Source organism: Dryobates pubescens, chromosome 36, assembly GCF_014839835.1.
Source record: "Dryobates pubescens isolate bDryPub1 chromosome 36, bDryPub1.pri, whole genome shotgun sequence".
In the NCBI taxonomy this organism is placed as follows: Eukaryota; Metazoa; Chordata; class Aves; order Piciformes; family Picidae; genus Dryobates; species Dryobates pubescens.
Window position 1 is genome coordinate 4006690 of NC_071647.1, and position 15004 is coordinate 4021693.

The 15004-nt window shown below is 49.3% G+C and overlaps 1 protein-coding gene across 6 annotated transcripts in view; it reads right to left on the reverse strand.

Moving 5' to 3' along the window:
• TANC2 (tetratricopeptide repeat, ankyrin repeat and coiled-coil containing 2) overlaps positions 1 to 15004 on the reverse strand; it is a 300071-nt gene that overhangs the window by 83812 nt on the left and 201255 nt on the right. For all 6 annotated transcript variants that reach the window (XM_054176994.1, XM_054176995.1, XM_054176993.1 and 3 more), the window contains one exon: positions 9724 to 9987. In XM_054176994.1, the coding sequence (XP_054032969.1) occupies positions 9724 to 9987 (264 nt within the window). The remainder of the gene's footprint in view (positions 1 to 9723; positions 9988 to 15004) is intronic.

The window sequence follows — 15004 nt, forward strand, 5'->3', positions numbered from 1 at the left end:
CTCTGGTTTGGCCTCCTCTTGGCGTTCACAAATGAAAGAGCCACATGGAAAATGGAGACATGGAGTCACTCACAGCTGATCTAAGCTCTCCCAGTCACAAAACTTGCCCAGCTGTGTGTGCAAGGCTCGAGAGAGCCAGCTGACATTTCCCGCTGCGCAGAAGACAACTCAACAGCGCATTTTACACTGAACCCCAAAACCTCCTCTTATTTAGGAGCCAGAATTAGTGGCAGGAAAATTAATCTTTGAAGAGACCAGCAAAAAACAAACCACTGAACGAGAAGAATGCTTTGGGAACTGGAGGAGAGCATTTCACTCTTCCAACGTCACTTACTCGTGGGAGATTTTAGTTTTCTTTACAAAGCTAGGTTAAAGAGGAATCATTTATTGGTCTGTGCTGAAGGTGCCATCAGTACAAGAATAATCATGGCTAGAGCAGACACTGCAGCCAGAAACTTTCTCTCTCTTCATGACTGGCAGATACAATGCAGCACAAGTTATTTTTCTTTCCACCATTCCACTGAAGCCCTTGGATCATCCCCCAGCACAGCTCCCACTGACCTGACTGCTTCTGCAGGCTTAACCACAGAACCATCGAGGCTGGAAGAGACCTTTGAGATCATCAAGTCCAACCACCTGCCTAGAGCTCACAATGCCACCACTGCTGCTAAGCCACTGCCAGTAACACATGTGCCTCAGCACCATGTTCATGCACCTTTTAAACACCTCCAGGGATGGTGACTCCACCACCTCCCTGCTCCAGTGCCCGAGAACCCTTTCTGCATTTGGGTTGGAACGGACCTCTAGAGGTCATCTTGTCCAACCCCCCTTGCAGTGAGCAGGGACACCCTCAGCTAGACTGGGTTGCCCAGAGCCCCATCAAGTCTCACCTTCAATATTTTAGGCTTAAGGTGAGGAGAAAGTTCCTCCCAGAGAGAGTTGTTAGCCATTGGAATGGGCTGCCCAGGGAGGTGGTGGAGTCACCATCCCTGGAGGTGTTCAAGAGGGGACTGGATGTGGCACTTGTTGCCATGGTTTAGTAGTCATGAGGTCTTGAGTGACAGATTGGACTTGATGATCTCTGAGGTCTTTTCCAACCTTATTGATTCTATGATTCTATTTCCAGGGATGGAGATACTTACCTCCCAAGGCAACCTGTTCCAGTGCTCCACCACACTCACAATGAAGAACTTTTTCCTGATGTCCAGTCTAAGTCTCCCCTGCTCTAGTTTCAAGGCATTGCTCCTTGTCCTGGTGCCACATGCCCTTGGAAACAGTACCTCTCCAGCTCTCCTGTAGCCCCTTTCAGGTACTGGAAGGCTGCTCTAAGGTCTCCTTGGAGCCTTCTCCTCTTAAGGCTGAAAAAATCCAACTATCTCAGCCTGTTTTCACAGCAGAGGTTCTCCAGCCCTCTGATCATTTTTGTGGCCATCCTCTGGACTCTCTCCAGCAGGTCCGTGCCCTTGTGTGGACACAGTACTCCAGGTGGGGTGATAGAATCATAGAATCAGTAAGGAAGAACTTTCTCCTTACCTCCAGCCTAAATTTCCCCTGGCACAGCTTGAGACTGTGTCCTCTTGTTCTGGTGCTGCTTGCCTGGCAGAAGAGACCAACCCCCACCTGGCTACAACCTCCCTGCAGGGAGTTGCAGAGAGCAAGAAGGTCTCCCCTGAGCCTCCTCTTCTCCAGACTAAGCACCCCCAGCTCCCTCAGCCTCTCCTCCCAGGGCTGTGCTCCAGACCCCTCCCCAGCCTCATTGCCCTTCTCTGGACACCTTCAAGTCTCTCAATGTCCTTCTTAAACTGAGGAGCCCAGAACTGGACACAGGACTCCAGGTGTGGCCTAACCAGTGCTGAGTACAGAGGCACAAGGACTTCCCTGCTCCTGCTGGCCACACTCTTCCTGCTGCAGGCCACACCAGAACAGATCAGAATGGCAGGATCACCTCTTTTGATCTGCTGGCCACATTGCTGTTGCTGCAGGCCAGGACCACCAGCTCTGTTCCTGTCCTGCTAACCACTTCCAAAACTCCCATTAGACACTTACCCAAGGACACCACTCTGCTCAGCTCTGGGCTGCTCAGTATTCTGGATCTGTTACTGCTCTTTATTTTCTTTTCCCTTCAGTTTTTGGTCAATAACCATAACAAGATTATTACTGTAAATTGAACTAATTCATTAAATGATTTCTTCAAAGCCTGCCTGTGAAGCTGACATTAATTCTTTGCAGTGCAATGGGTAAATATTTTGATCCAGCTCTCCAGAGCAGCTCAGAGTGCTGGACTCTGAATCCCTCCCTCCTTGCCACCCACCACACGATGGAACAATTCAAGCCAAGGGGAAGGCAGAACATTTCAAACCAAGAGAAGGCACTTTTAAATCCAATGTTTAATGCCCATGTAAAAAAGAGAACAAAAAGCTTTATGAGACCTTCTTGCAGTCAGAAAACTAAGCAGGACTCAAAGGCTCTACCAAGGGGTGAGGAGAAGGGGCTTAAATTTGGCAGCAATTCTTAATCATAGTATCACAGAATCAGTCAGGGTTGGAAGGGACCACAAGGATCATCCAGTTCCAACCCCCCTGCCATGGGCAGGGACACCTCACACTAGATCAGGCTGGCCAGAGCCTCATCCAGCCTAGGCTTAAACACCTCAACCACCTCCCTGGACAACCCATTCCAGGGCTTCACCACTCTCATGGGGAAGAACTTCCTCCTCAAGTAATTCTTCCAATTGCCTGAACTGTTCCTATGAGTTTTATGAAAAAGAGAGAAATAAGAGAGAGGACCAAAGGTAAACAACAGAAGTGAGGGGGGAAAAAAAAAAGAGGAGATAAACCCATCAAGGTCTGTTTTTAGCAGTCCTTCATGCTCCTCTACTCTTGTAAAGTTGATTATATGTTTCACTGTGAAGGAGATGAGAGCTGAAGTGCTGCAATTAGAAAGATGTGGCTGCAGTGTGGGAGCAAGTTATTGTCTGTGAGCACTAAAGCCACTGCAGCCAGCTCCAGCAGCTCAGCAGCCCAGCCTGACTGGCACTGTGCTGGCACAGGCCAATGCAATGTGTCTTTTGCACAACAGTCTCTGCAATTTCTGTCCACTTTGTGCAGTGTAACTGATCCAGAGGCTCTGTAGTAGAAGCAGGAGATGTTCCTCCAGGATCTCCTGGCGGTATCTAGTTCAGGGGTTCAACACACAGGCTGGCCCAGGAGCCTGGTACCAGCTCTGGCAGGTCAGTCCTTCCCAGAGCATCACAGACTGGTGGAAGAGACCTCTTTAAAGCTCATCCAGTCCAACCCCCTGCAGTCAGCAGGGACATCTGCAACTAGAGCAGGTTGCTCAGTGCCTCAACCAACCTGAGCTGGAATGGCTCCAGGAATGGAGGCTCATGCCACCATCCATGCCAGTGTCATATGTGATGCAGTCAGACATGTGGCTGCTGCCTTTCTCAGGAAAAGGATTTTAATAGAGAATCCTTTCTTGATAAGAAAAAGTCCTGTTTCACTCCAGTTGCTAAAAAGCAGCCAGCCAGGATTGGTGAACACTGACTGCTGTGTTTAGGACATGCTGGAAATTCACACCTGAAACAGCCCATTAGGGCTGGGATCCTGGGACAGTTCAGAGAGGGAGTGTCTTCCCTTCTCAAGGCTGAACACCCCCAGCTCCCTCACCTGTCCTCACAGCAGAGGTGTCCCAGACTTTGGATCATCTTTGTGGCCTCCTCTGGACTCTAACAGCCCAGTGTCCTGCTTGTAAGATGGGGGCACCAGAAATAGAGGCAGGATTGGAGGAGGGGTCTCAGCAGAGCAGAGTCAAGGGGCAGAATCCCCTCTCTTGCCCTGCAGCCCACACTCCCCTGGCTGCAGCCCAGCACGCAGCTGCCTGCTGACCTGCAGGAGGGCACTGCTGGCTCAAGGGGAGCTGCTCAGCTACCAACACCCCCCAAGGCTCTTTCTTCAAGACTACTCTCAACCCACTCTGCATCCAGCCTAGATTTGTGCCTGGGATCAGCCTGATCCAGCTTGCAGGACCTTGCACTTTGACTTGTTGAACCTCCTGCAGTTGGCACTGGCCCACTTCTGAAGCCTGTCAAGATCCTGTCAAGATTTGCAGGTATTTAACTTTGTTGTCATTATTTTCATTAAAGCTGGTTTAGCTTTCTTTTTCTACCCATCAGGCTCTTTCCTTTAATCCCTTTTTTCTTCCCTTTGGGATGCAGCTGTCACTCATCTGGTGGCCAGCCCAGCCCTGACCCTTTGACAGGTATGTTCTTCATTTTGCAGTGTCACCAGCTCTACATATTTCCCCCCCCCCAAGAAATCTGCTTTTAAGGCATTTTTGTTCTTGGGAGCTTTTCTTGGTTTCTTCCCCCTCCCCCCCTCCTTTTTAAGTCCTCAAAGCCAGCTTTTAGGGTAGCTTCAGATGAATAGAATCCTGGAATATTCTCTTACATAAAGCCACAGTTAGAGACAAGGAGCTGAGTGCCTCACACACATCATTCCTACCTTCTCCTCCTCACTGCCTACATACAGGCTGCAGGTTTTCCTGCTTGTGATGCAGGGCCAGGTTTTCAACCTGAAGCCAAGGCTTGTGGAGCCCAAATGATGCACAAGAGGTCACCACAGCTGTGAACACAGAGTTGGACTTTGGAGACATCCTTAGAAAGTAGTCTCTGGACCATGTCCACACCAGCTAGCAGCTACAAGGAGGGTTAGCAGTGTTGGGACTTCCATGATTTCTGAGGAACATGAAATTCTGCTCTCCCAAGGAACAAGAGAGAGAACAAGGAGAAACAGCCTCAAGTTGGCACCAGGGGAGGTTTAGGTTGGATATTAGGAAAAAAGTCTTTCCTGCAAGAGTGGTCAGGCATTGGGTCAGGCTGCCTGGAGAGGTGGTGGAGTCACCACCCCTGGAGGGATGGAAAAGCTGTGTAGATGTGGTGCTGAGGGCCATGGTTCAGTGGTGACCTGGCAGGGCTGGGTGAGTGGTTGGAGTGGATGATGGGAAAGGTCTTTCCCAAGCCAAACGGATCCGAGGCCCTGTGTGCTGCAGTGGTGCACTTTGTGTCCTGCCACAGGAGCACAATGCTCAGTGGGGCTCCTGCAAGAACTGAGGAGTTATTCCACAGCCTTCTCCTCTTCAGGCTGAAAAATTCCAACCATCTCAGCCTGTTTTCACAGCAGAGTTTCTCCAGCCCTCTGGTCATTTTTGTGGCCCTCTCTGGACCCTCTCCAGCAGGTCCATGTCCTGGTGCTGAGGGGCCCAGAGCTGGACACAGTACTCCAGGTGAGGTCACAGAATCCATAAGGTTGGAAAAGACCTCAAAGATCCTCAAGTCCAACCTATCACCCGAGAACTGAGGAGTTATTCCACAGCAGCCCAAAGCCAGGCTCTCCTCCCACCTTCATCTTCATCATCATCTCCTAAAGCTGCAGTCAAAGGCACTCAGGAACAATGAACTGCAGCCTGCAGGAGCTGCCAGCTCCGTTTCACATTCTGCCAGGGGTTATTTTTGCAATTGCCAGCACAACCACCCTGCCATTTCTCAGCCTGATGAACTGGGATTTATCTTCCTGATTTAGAACTGAAGCATAATTAAAGTGATCTAAGGCCAGAGGAACCAGAAGGAATTTTTTTTTCCCCCCTGACAGTGTGCTTCAGTACTTGAAAAATTATGCAAGATCAATTGATCTTGGAAAAGGTAATATTAAGCTGTTGAAAGCTTCCCCTCCATTCTGAACCTTATCCTCTGGAATAAGGCACAGTGACTGCAGATGAAACACAAGGGAGGAAAACTGAGCTCCTCAGAAATCATATTTGCATAGGGCAGATGCAATTCTCTCAAGGAAATGGCAAACAAACAGTGGAAGGGAAATTCAGTTTCAATCAGCTGTTTGAACAACAAACACAAACCAACCTGACTTGAAATTAGTATTTGGCAGCCTGGGGAGGGGGTGGACTTTGCACACTGGGTCTTCTGGGGGAGATGGGGATAAGGGGGGGGTGTCTCTGCTCTCATCTGAGGCACTGCATTCAGCCTGCCACAGCTGATGCATGGATCAGATTGAGTTACTACAAGGTGTTCTCCCTGTACCCCAAGTTCAGGTTCCTTACAGATGTGTTAATAAATACACTGTGGATTTAATGACTTCATTTGGGGCTGGATGTCTGATTTATCAAGAAATGGCCAAAGAATCACAGAATGGTTTAAGTTGCAAGGGACCTTAAAGATCATCCTGTTCCAACCCCCTGCCATGGGCAGGGACACCTCCCACCAGCACAGGTTGCTCAAGGCCTCATCCAACCTGGCCTTCAACACCTCCAGGGAGGGGACAACCACAACCTCCCTGGGCAACCTGTTCCAGTGTCTCCCCACCCTCACTAGAAAGCATTTCTTCCTAATCTCCAGTCTAAATCTGCCCTCTTCCACCTCAAAGCCTTTGCCCCTCGTCCTGGCACCCCCAGGCCTTGTCAAAAGTCCCAACCTAGCTTCCTTGTAGCCCCCTTCAGGTACTGGATGGCTGCTCTAAGGTCTGCCTGGAGCCTTCTCTTCTCCAGCCCTCTGATCATCTTTGTGGCCTCCTCTGGACCCAGCCCAGCAGTTCCATGCCCTTCTTGTGCTGGGGGCACCACAACTGGATGCAGTGCTCCAGGTGTGGTCCCATCAGAGCAGAGCAGAGGGGGAGAATCTGCTTCATCCTGCTGGTCACACTGCTTTTGATGCAGCCCAGGACCCTTGTGGGCTGCAGGTGCACACTGTGCTTCCTGCCATGGGCAGGGACACCTCCTACTAGAGCAGGCTGCTCAACACCCCATCCAATCTGACTTTGAACGCCTCCAGGCTGGAAGCCTCCACAGCTTCCCTAGGCAACCTGTTCCAGTACCTCACCACCTAAACAGAGATATTTTTTTTCCCCCCCACATCATCCATTTTTGGTTTTATTTTTCAAGCTTTGAGATTGGAGGGTTTGGATCAAAGTGGTGATTACTGGGTTATGCTTTCTGAATGCCACCCAGCAAGAGAAATTGCTGTTAAGACTGGAGAAATGAAGGAAGGTTCCTTTGTGCAGCAAAGGAAATAACAACCCCCAAGCCAGCACACCTCCCAGCACTCCTCATCTGGACTGTGTAGGAAGGGAATTTCCTTAATTAGAATGAAGAAAACTTTTAATTTGCTTGTTGTGGCTCTCCCCCCCACAGATACATTAAGCTAATGCAGTATACAATAGAGCATTGGCTAAACAAAAGGAAAAGAGGAAAAAGGATTGGAGCTCCAAGTTGGGGTTAACAGAAAACCCAATCACTTCCCTGTGTGCAAATGATTCAATATGTTACTTTAAAATGCTGGGATGCTCATAAGTGGAAGTGCTCTGGTGAGACCTCACCTGGAGTGCTGTGTCTGGCTCTGGAGCCCTCAACACAGGTAGGACATGGACCTGCTGGAGAGGGCCCAAAGGAGGCCATGAAGATAATCACAGGGCTGGAGCACCTTTCCTACAAGGACAGGCTGAGAGAGTTGGGGCTGTTCAGCCTGGAGAAGAGAAGGCTCTAAGGAGACCTTAGAGAAGCATTTCAATGTCTGAAAGGGGGCTGCAAGAAAGCTGGAGAAGGACTATTCAGAAGGGCTTGTAGAGACAGGACAAGGGGCAATGGTTTGAAACTAGAGCAGGGCAGATTTAAGTTGGACATTAGGAAGAAGTTCTCTACAATGAGGAACTGGAACAGGTTGTCCAGGGAGGTGGTGGAGGCAATATCCCCAGAGACATTCAAGGTCAAACTAGACGTGGCCCTGAGCAACCTGAACTAGTTGGAGATGTCTCTGCTCACTGCAGGGGCTTGGACAAGATGACCTTCTGGGGTCCCTTCCAACCTGCTGCATCCTGTGATTCTGTGATCCCAGCTCTTGCAGACACAAGTAGGCAGCATGTGTTATTGTAGCTCTGTACTGAGAGTGCCCATACTTCAGCAACTACAAATCTCATTCCTACATCATTTTAGGCCAGTGACAGTCCAAAGTGGGATTAAAAAGCAAACCTAATCTAGTTATGCAATGCAGCCAGAGCTGCCAAGAGATGCTGTGTTAAAAGACAGCATCCCAGCTCTCTGCAGCCTGGACATTCTGGAGCCACACTCATGCCCTGCCTTAGTCCATGGGAGAGCCCTGCAGGGACCCTGCAGAAAGACAAAGACTCTCCTTCTCCTGGTGTCCATACAGAGACATAAGGACCACCTCAACTGAATGTCTAACCCCACAGAATGTACCCAGCTAGAAAAAAATACTGAGGCAGCAAAGCAAAAAGGAGTAATTCCAGGCAAGCAGCTTTGCAGCAAAGCTTTCCTGCCTTTAATCCTATGTTTTGTTTCTGTCCTGCTGTTACCAGCTTCAGGGGGACATTAAAAGACATCAGTAGGATATGTCACAGTGTCATTTAGGAACCTTTCAAGCAGCAGACATGAAATTAAAAGGAGAAAATATTGATGTTATGCCCAAATTAAAAAGGAATAAAAAACATTCAGTCATCAAATCCCAGAGGCTGTGAAAGGCAAAGCAGCTCCTGCACAGGCGTGTGCTGAGGTTCACCAGGAGGGATGGGAGCCATGGCAACTTGGCTGCAGACAGAGAGGATCACAGCTCTCTTAACTCCAAAGTTCTCAAGATCTTCACAGAGGATCAGACACTTGATTTTACTTGCAATGAATCCTCTGAAATCACAGAATGGCTTAGGTTGGAAGGGACCTCAGAGATCATCTGCTCCAACCTCCCTGCCACAGGCAGGGATGCCTCTCAACTAGACTTAGCTGCTCTCTTAACTCCAAAGTTCTCAAGATCTTCACAGAGCATCAGACACTTGATTTTACTTGCAATGAATCCTCTGAAATCATAGAATGGCTTAGGTTGGAAGGGACCTGAGAGATCATCTGCTCCAACCTCCCTGCCACAGGCAGGGATGCCTTTCAACTAGACTTAGTTGCTCAAGGCCTTAAACAACTCCAGGGTAGGAGGCATCCACAACCTCCCTGGACAGCCTATTCCAGAGTCTCACCACCCCTGCAATGAAGAACAAAAGCTAAGTTCTAGTCTAACCCTGCTCTGCCTCAGCTTCAAACCATTGCCCCTTGCCCTGTCTAGAGACCCTCATGAGAAGTCCCTCTGCAGGCTTCCTGCAGGTATTGGAAGGCAGCTCTAAGGTCCCCCTGGAGTCTTCTCTTCTCCAGGCTGAACACCCCCAGCTCCCTCAGCCTGTCCTAGCAGAGGTGCTCCAGCCCTTGGATCACCTTTGTGGCTTCCTCTGGCCTCCCCCCAGCAGGTCAGTGTCCTTCTTGTGACAGGGACAGCAGAATACCAGGAATGGCTTCGTGTCTTGGTGCTCTGTGAGCAACACAGAATTTCAAGCTTATTAAGCCCAAGATCATTTCCATGGCGGTGAGGGCAGAGACTTTTATTTGTCAAACATATTCCCCTGCCCCCCAAAATAAATAAATAATTCTTTTGAAGGGACTACAGACTGCTGAAAACAACCATTAAAGATCATCATCAAGCAGTTCTCCCCTCAGGACTTTTCCATTTGGAAGCAGTAAGTCGAAAGGCAAAGCCAATTTTCATCAGGCTCAACGACGGTGAGCGCAGAAAGGAGATTTCAGATAAGGAGAGCATGGCCAAGGCTGTGACATGCAGGGCCCCTGCCTGGCTCTGACCAAGAGGCAGAACAATGTTTTGTTTCTTACCTGCTACTGAATTTGGCCGTGGCATAAGGTAAAGAGGAATGGACTGCACGGACTGGGACAAGACCGTCTCCAGGTTCCTCTCGGGGATCTTGTTCAGGCTGTAGGTGGAGGCCGTCATGTTCTCGTCCACGCGGTACAAGCAGGAGTCCATGCTGGATTTCTGGGACTGCCAAGGCTTCAGGTTTCCTCCAGACCCAAGCTCTTTACTGCTTTCCCCTCCATACTTGGTGCGCTCCACGTTTTCCGAGTAGCTCGTCAGAGTAGCTGGGAGGGAAGGAAGGATAAACACAAGCAGTGAGGGCCACGGGCTGCTCCCTGCCAGGCCACAGCCAAAACATGATGCTCATCACATTTTCCACATCCATCAGAGATCGTGGAAGGGAGTTTCATGACGCTGTTTCTGCTTGCTACTTCTAACAGAACATTCAGGCTCAAGATGTTTTGGCTGGCGCTGGGAAAGAGCCATTTGTAATCACAAAAGAGCATTAAGCCCCGGCGGCTCGGTGCTCGGAGCAGACTGCTCCAGGAAGAGCAAACTGAACACAGAATTGACCAGGTTGGAAAAGACCTCAGAGATTAGCAAGTCCAACCTATCACTAAACACCACCTGACCAACTAAACCTGGCACCAAGGGCCTCATCCAGGCTCTTCATAAACACCTCCAAGTGATGGTGACTCCACCACCTCCCTGGGCAGCACATCCCAGTGGCCAATCTCTCTTTCTAGGATGAATTGCTTCCTCACCTCCAGCCTAAACCTCCCCTGGCACAACTTGAGACTGTGTCCTCTTGTTCTGATGCTGCCTGCCTGGGAGAAGAGACCAACCCCCACCTGGCTACAACCTCCCTGCAAGGAGCTGGAGAGAGCAAGAAGGTCTCCCCTGAGCCTCCTCTTCTCCAGGCTAAGCAACCCCAGCTCCCTCAGCCTCTCCTCCCAGGGCTGTGCTCCAGACCCCTCCCCAGCTTTCTTGCCCTTCTCTGGACACCTTCCAGCATCTCACCATCTTTCCTAAGCTGAGGAGCCCAGAACTGGACACAGGACTCAAGGTGTGGCCTAACCACTGCTGAGCACAGGGCACAAGGACTTCCCTGCTCCTGCTGGCCACACTCTTCCTGATGCAGGCCAGGATGCCCTTGGCCTTCTTGGCCCCCTGGGCATGCTGCTCACTCATATTCAGCCTACTATCAACCAGTATCCCCAGTTCCCTTTCTGCCTGGCTGCTCTCAACCACTCTGCCCCCAGCCTGTAGCACTGCCTGGGGTTGTTGTGGCCAATGTGCAGAACCTGGCACTTGGATGTGTTCAGTCTCATACCGTTGGACTCTGCCCATCTGTCCAGCCTGGCAAGGTCCCTCTGCAGAGCTCTCCTACCCTCTAACAGATCAACTCCTGCCCCAAGCTTGGTGTCATCTGCAAATTTACTGCTGATGGACTCAATCCCCTCATCCAGATCATCAATGAAGATATTGAACAGAATGGGGCCCAGCACTGATCCCTGGGGGACACCACTGGTGCCTGGCTGCCAGCTGGCTGTGGCACCATTCACCACCACTCTCTGGGCTCAGCCTCGAGCCAGCTCCTAACCCAGCCCAGAGAGCTGCTGCCCAGGCCAGGGGCTGGCAGCTTGGCCAGGAGTTTGCTGTGGGGGACGGTGTCAAAGGCCTTGCTGAAGTCCAGGTAGAATAGAATAGAATAGAATAAACCAGGTTGGAAAACACCTTCAAGATCATCAAGCTCAACTTACCACCCAACACCATCTAATCAACTAAACCATGGCACCAAGTGCCTCATCCAGGCTCTTCCTAAACACCTCCAGGGATGGGGACTCCACCACCTCCCTGGGCAGCACATTCCACTCTCTCTTTCTGGGAAGAACTTCTTCCTCACATCCAGCCTAGACTAACTATTAAGGAGAAATTAACTAACTAACTATTAAGGAGATAAAAAACCAAACCCAAAACAAAGATCCATGACCAGTGCTGGTCATGCCTCTTCATTTGCATGGTGGTTCCACCACCCTTCCAGGGAATGTTTGCAGAGGTTTATAACCTTGCAGTGTCTGGCACCGAAAGCTCCTACCTGACTTGCATGCACAATCAGCTCTCACAGATTAATTTGCTTCAGAAGCTGAAGCCAGTATCTTGTTTGAGTGACAGCAGGCTTGCATGAAGCTTTACCTGTAATCTACACATTTTCCTTTCTGTTATTACCTTTTGCAGAGCAGGATTGCTGCTGTATTGACTTTCACCTGGGGAAGTGACAAGGCTTTACTGATTCATCCCACTGACATCTTCTCCCCTTTGGTATTTTCTCTTCTGGATTCTGATGCAGTTGTCCCCTGGCTGTAACTCCCTTAGGGCTGATGACTTTCCTTTCATCTTTAGCCTCCCATGCATTCATTCAAGGTCATAATCAGACCTCTTAGTCATTAAGGCAAGGTCCCAATGCACATACCAGATTATCTGAGTGTGTCCAATTTGCCTGCTCTCTCACTTAGAGGGGAAAAAAAACCCCAGGAAAAACAAAAGAAGACAAAAAACCCCAGAAAGAGATAGCTCACAAAGCAGAGCTCACTGTCCTCTCATCACACAATCACACACATTCCCACTCTTATTCCAACCCCCCCCCAAATTCAACTCAACCCTGAATACTCTGAAGCTCTGGATGTGCCCTGTGCTTACAGCTCCACTGGAATCCATCATTTTCACTCAGCTGTGGTAAATACCTTTCCCATTCCAGTTTCTCCATTGATTTCTGTGCCATCTACCCCTGGACACAGCAGCAGGGATCTACCATTTGGTGTCTGCAACACAAACCTCACTGGAAGGTCTCAGAAGCAGCTTTCTTGGCTTCCCAAAGCCCCTTCCTCCACCAAGGGTGATGCTGCCTCATTGACTGTTTTCACACTGATAAACACAGTCAATCACTCCAAGCCTCACATGCTCTATGCCAAAGCTTCTCCTATGCCAAGGTTAAGAGCAAGCAGCCTAGAAAAGAAGTTCCAGCCAAAGAGCACCTAAAGGAAGATGCAGTTTATCTGCAGATGGGGAAAGGTTATTCCCTTTGGTTTTCCAAACACATCCAGAAGCAGAGAGCTACCTCCTTTAGCCAGTTGTTTGCATGTGAAGTGCTGGAACTATTTCATTGCCTAAAAGCAGACATTAAAGTTAAATTCTCAGAAACAGCTGCATAGATCTGCCAAGGGCTGGAGCACCTCTGCTCTTGTTCAGCTGGACAGGAAAAGATTCCAGGGGGACCTCAGAGCTGCCTCCCAATACCTGAAGGGATCCTACATGAAGGCTGCAGAGGGACTTTTCATGAGGCTGTCTAGAGACAGGACAAGAGGGAAGGGTTTGAAGTGTCCTGTTTGGGGCTCCACAACTAAAGGAGAGACAGGGATCTGCTGGAGAGAATACAACAGAGACTATGAGGATGATGAAGGAACTGAAACATCTCTGCTATGAAGAATAAATGAGAGCCCTGGGGCTGTTTAGTCTGCAAAAGAGAAGGCTGAGAGGGGACCTGACCAATATCTATAAATATCTGAGGGGTGGGTATGAAGAGGAAGGGGCCAGGCTCTCTTCAGTGGCACCCAGTAGTGGGACAAGGAATAATGGATATCAGCTGGAACCCAGGAGGTTCCATCTCAACATGAGGAGAAACTTCTTTGGTGTGAGGGTGCTGGAGGCCCAGAGCAGGCTGCCCAGAGAGGTTGTGGAGTCTCCTTCTCTGGAGACTCCCAAAGCCAACCTAGATGCATTCTTGTGTGGCTTGCCCTGGGTGATCCTACATTGGCAGGGGGTTGGACTTGATCTCTGGAGGTCCCTTCCAACACTGGAGGTGTTTAAGAAGAGACCTGATGGGGTGCTTGGTGCCATGGCTTAGTTGATCACATGGTGTTGGCTGACAGGTTGGACTTGATGATCTCAAAGGTCTTTTCTAACCTGGTTTATTCTATTCTACTCTACTCTATTCCATTCCATCCTAACATTCAGTGCTTCCAAATAAAACCATCAAGACCTGTAACTCTTCATCCACCTGCTCTTCATCCACCCCAATTAACTCCATGCAGCTTCAACCACTGCCCCTCTTTCTATCAGTTTATTTCTCAGTATCTGGTTTCTTGGCTCTGCAGTGGGATCAGTATCTTCCTATCTCATCAAGTGTTCCAAAATGTGGTTGTTTGCAACATATTTTGCTACTGCAAACCAACACAGGCACAGCTACGAGCTGGTATTTGTTTGCTGGCATCTGAACATAGGTTTGCTGCCTGATAAACACATTCACACTTGCAGCACAGCAAAAACAAGATAGCAACAAGAAACAGATGTTCACAGATTTCCTCTGCTCCCTTAAGTTGTTTAAATGCTGAGAAATAGGTTGGAAATGGTTTGCCAGAGAAATCTCCAGTTCAAAGCCTGGCTCTGCAGTGCTGGCCCTGCTGTGCTGCCTGTTTACAGGACAAGAAAATCCATTGATCCATTAAAATCCATTAATTTGAACCCCCCCTCACTAGCTGTCTAATTAATCTGGGCAGAAACACATCAGCAGCTGAAATCAGCCATGATCCAATACAGCCATCTGAGGCACAACAAAATAATGGTGTGTCAAGAAAGAACTTTCCCTCTAAATGAAGCACACACACCCCCCCCAAAAACACAACCCCTAAAAACCCCAACAAGAAGAAGAAGAAAACAAACAAGAGCTAATAAATCCTGCTGGTTGCTTTTCTAAGGGACAATTTGTGTTCATTTTCAACATAATTTTCCCTGCTTTACACCAAAGCTGTTTTATGTGCAAGCTCTTCATTGAATCAGGTATTTAAGATGGTTCCCTGTGGATTAATTTACCTTCTGAACAGCCCTGGATGATATAAGCACTGCTGCACAGCCTGCAAGTGATTGCTCTATGGACTTCATCTCTTCCAGGAGCTATTTTAAAGCCAAACAATTTGGACTTTATTTAAAAGGCAAAAGCATAAGGTGGGCTCCCTTGGCTTCAAACTGTTCCCTCTTGTCCTGTCTCCAGACAGCCTCAAGAGAACTCTCTCTGCAGCCTTCCTACAGGATCCCTTCAGGTATTGGAAGGCAGCTCTAAAGTCCCCTTAGAGTCTTCTCCAGGCTGAACACCCCCAGCCCCCTCAGCCTGTCCTCATAGCAGAGCTGCTCCAGCCCTTGGACCATCTTTGTGGCCCTCCTCTGGACTCACTCCAACAGCTCTGTGTCCTTCTTCTGCTGGGGACACCAGAACTGGGCACAGCATTTGAGGTGCACATCCCCAGA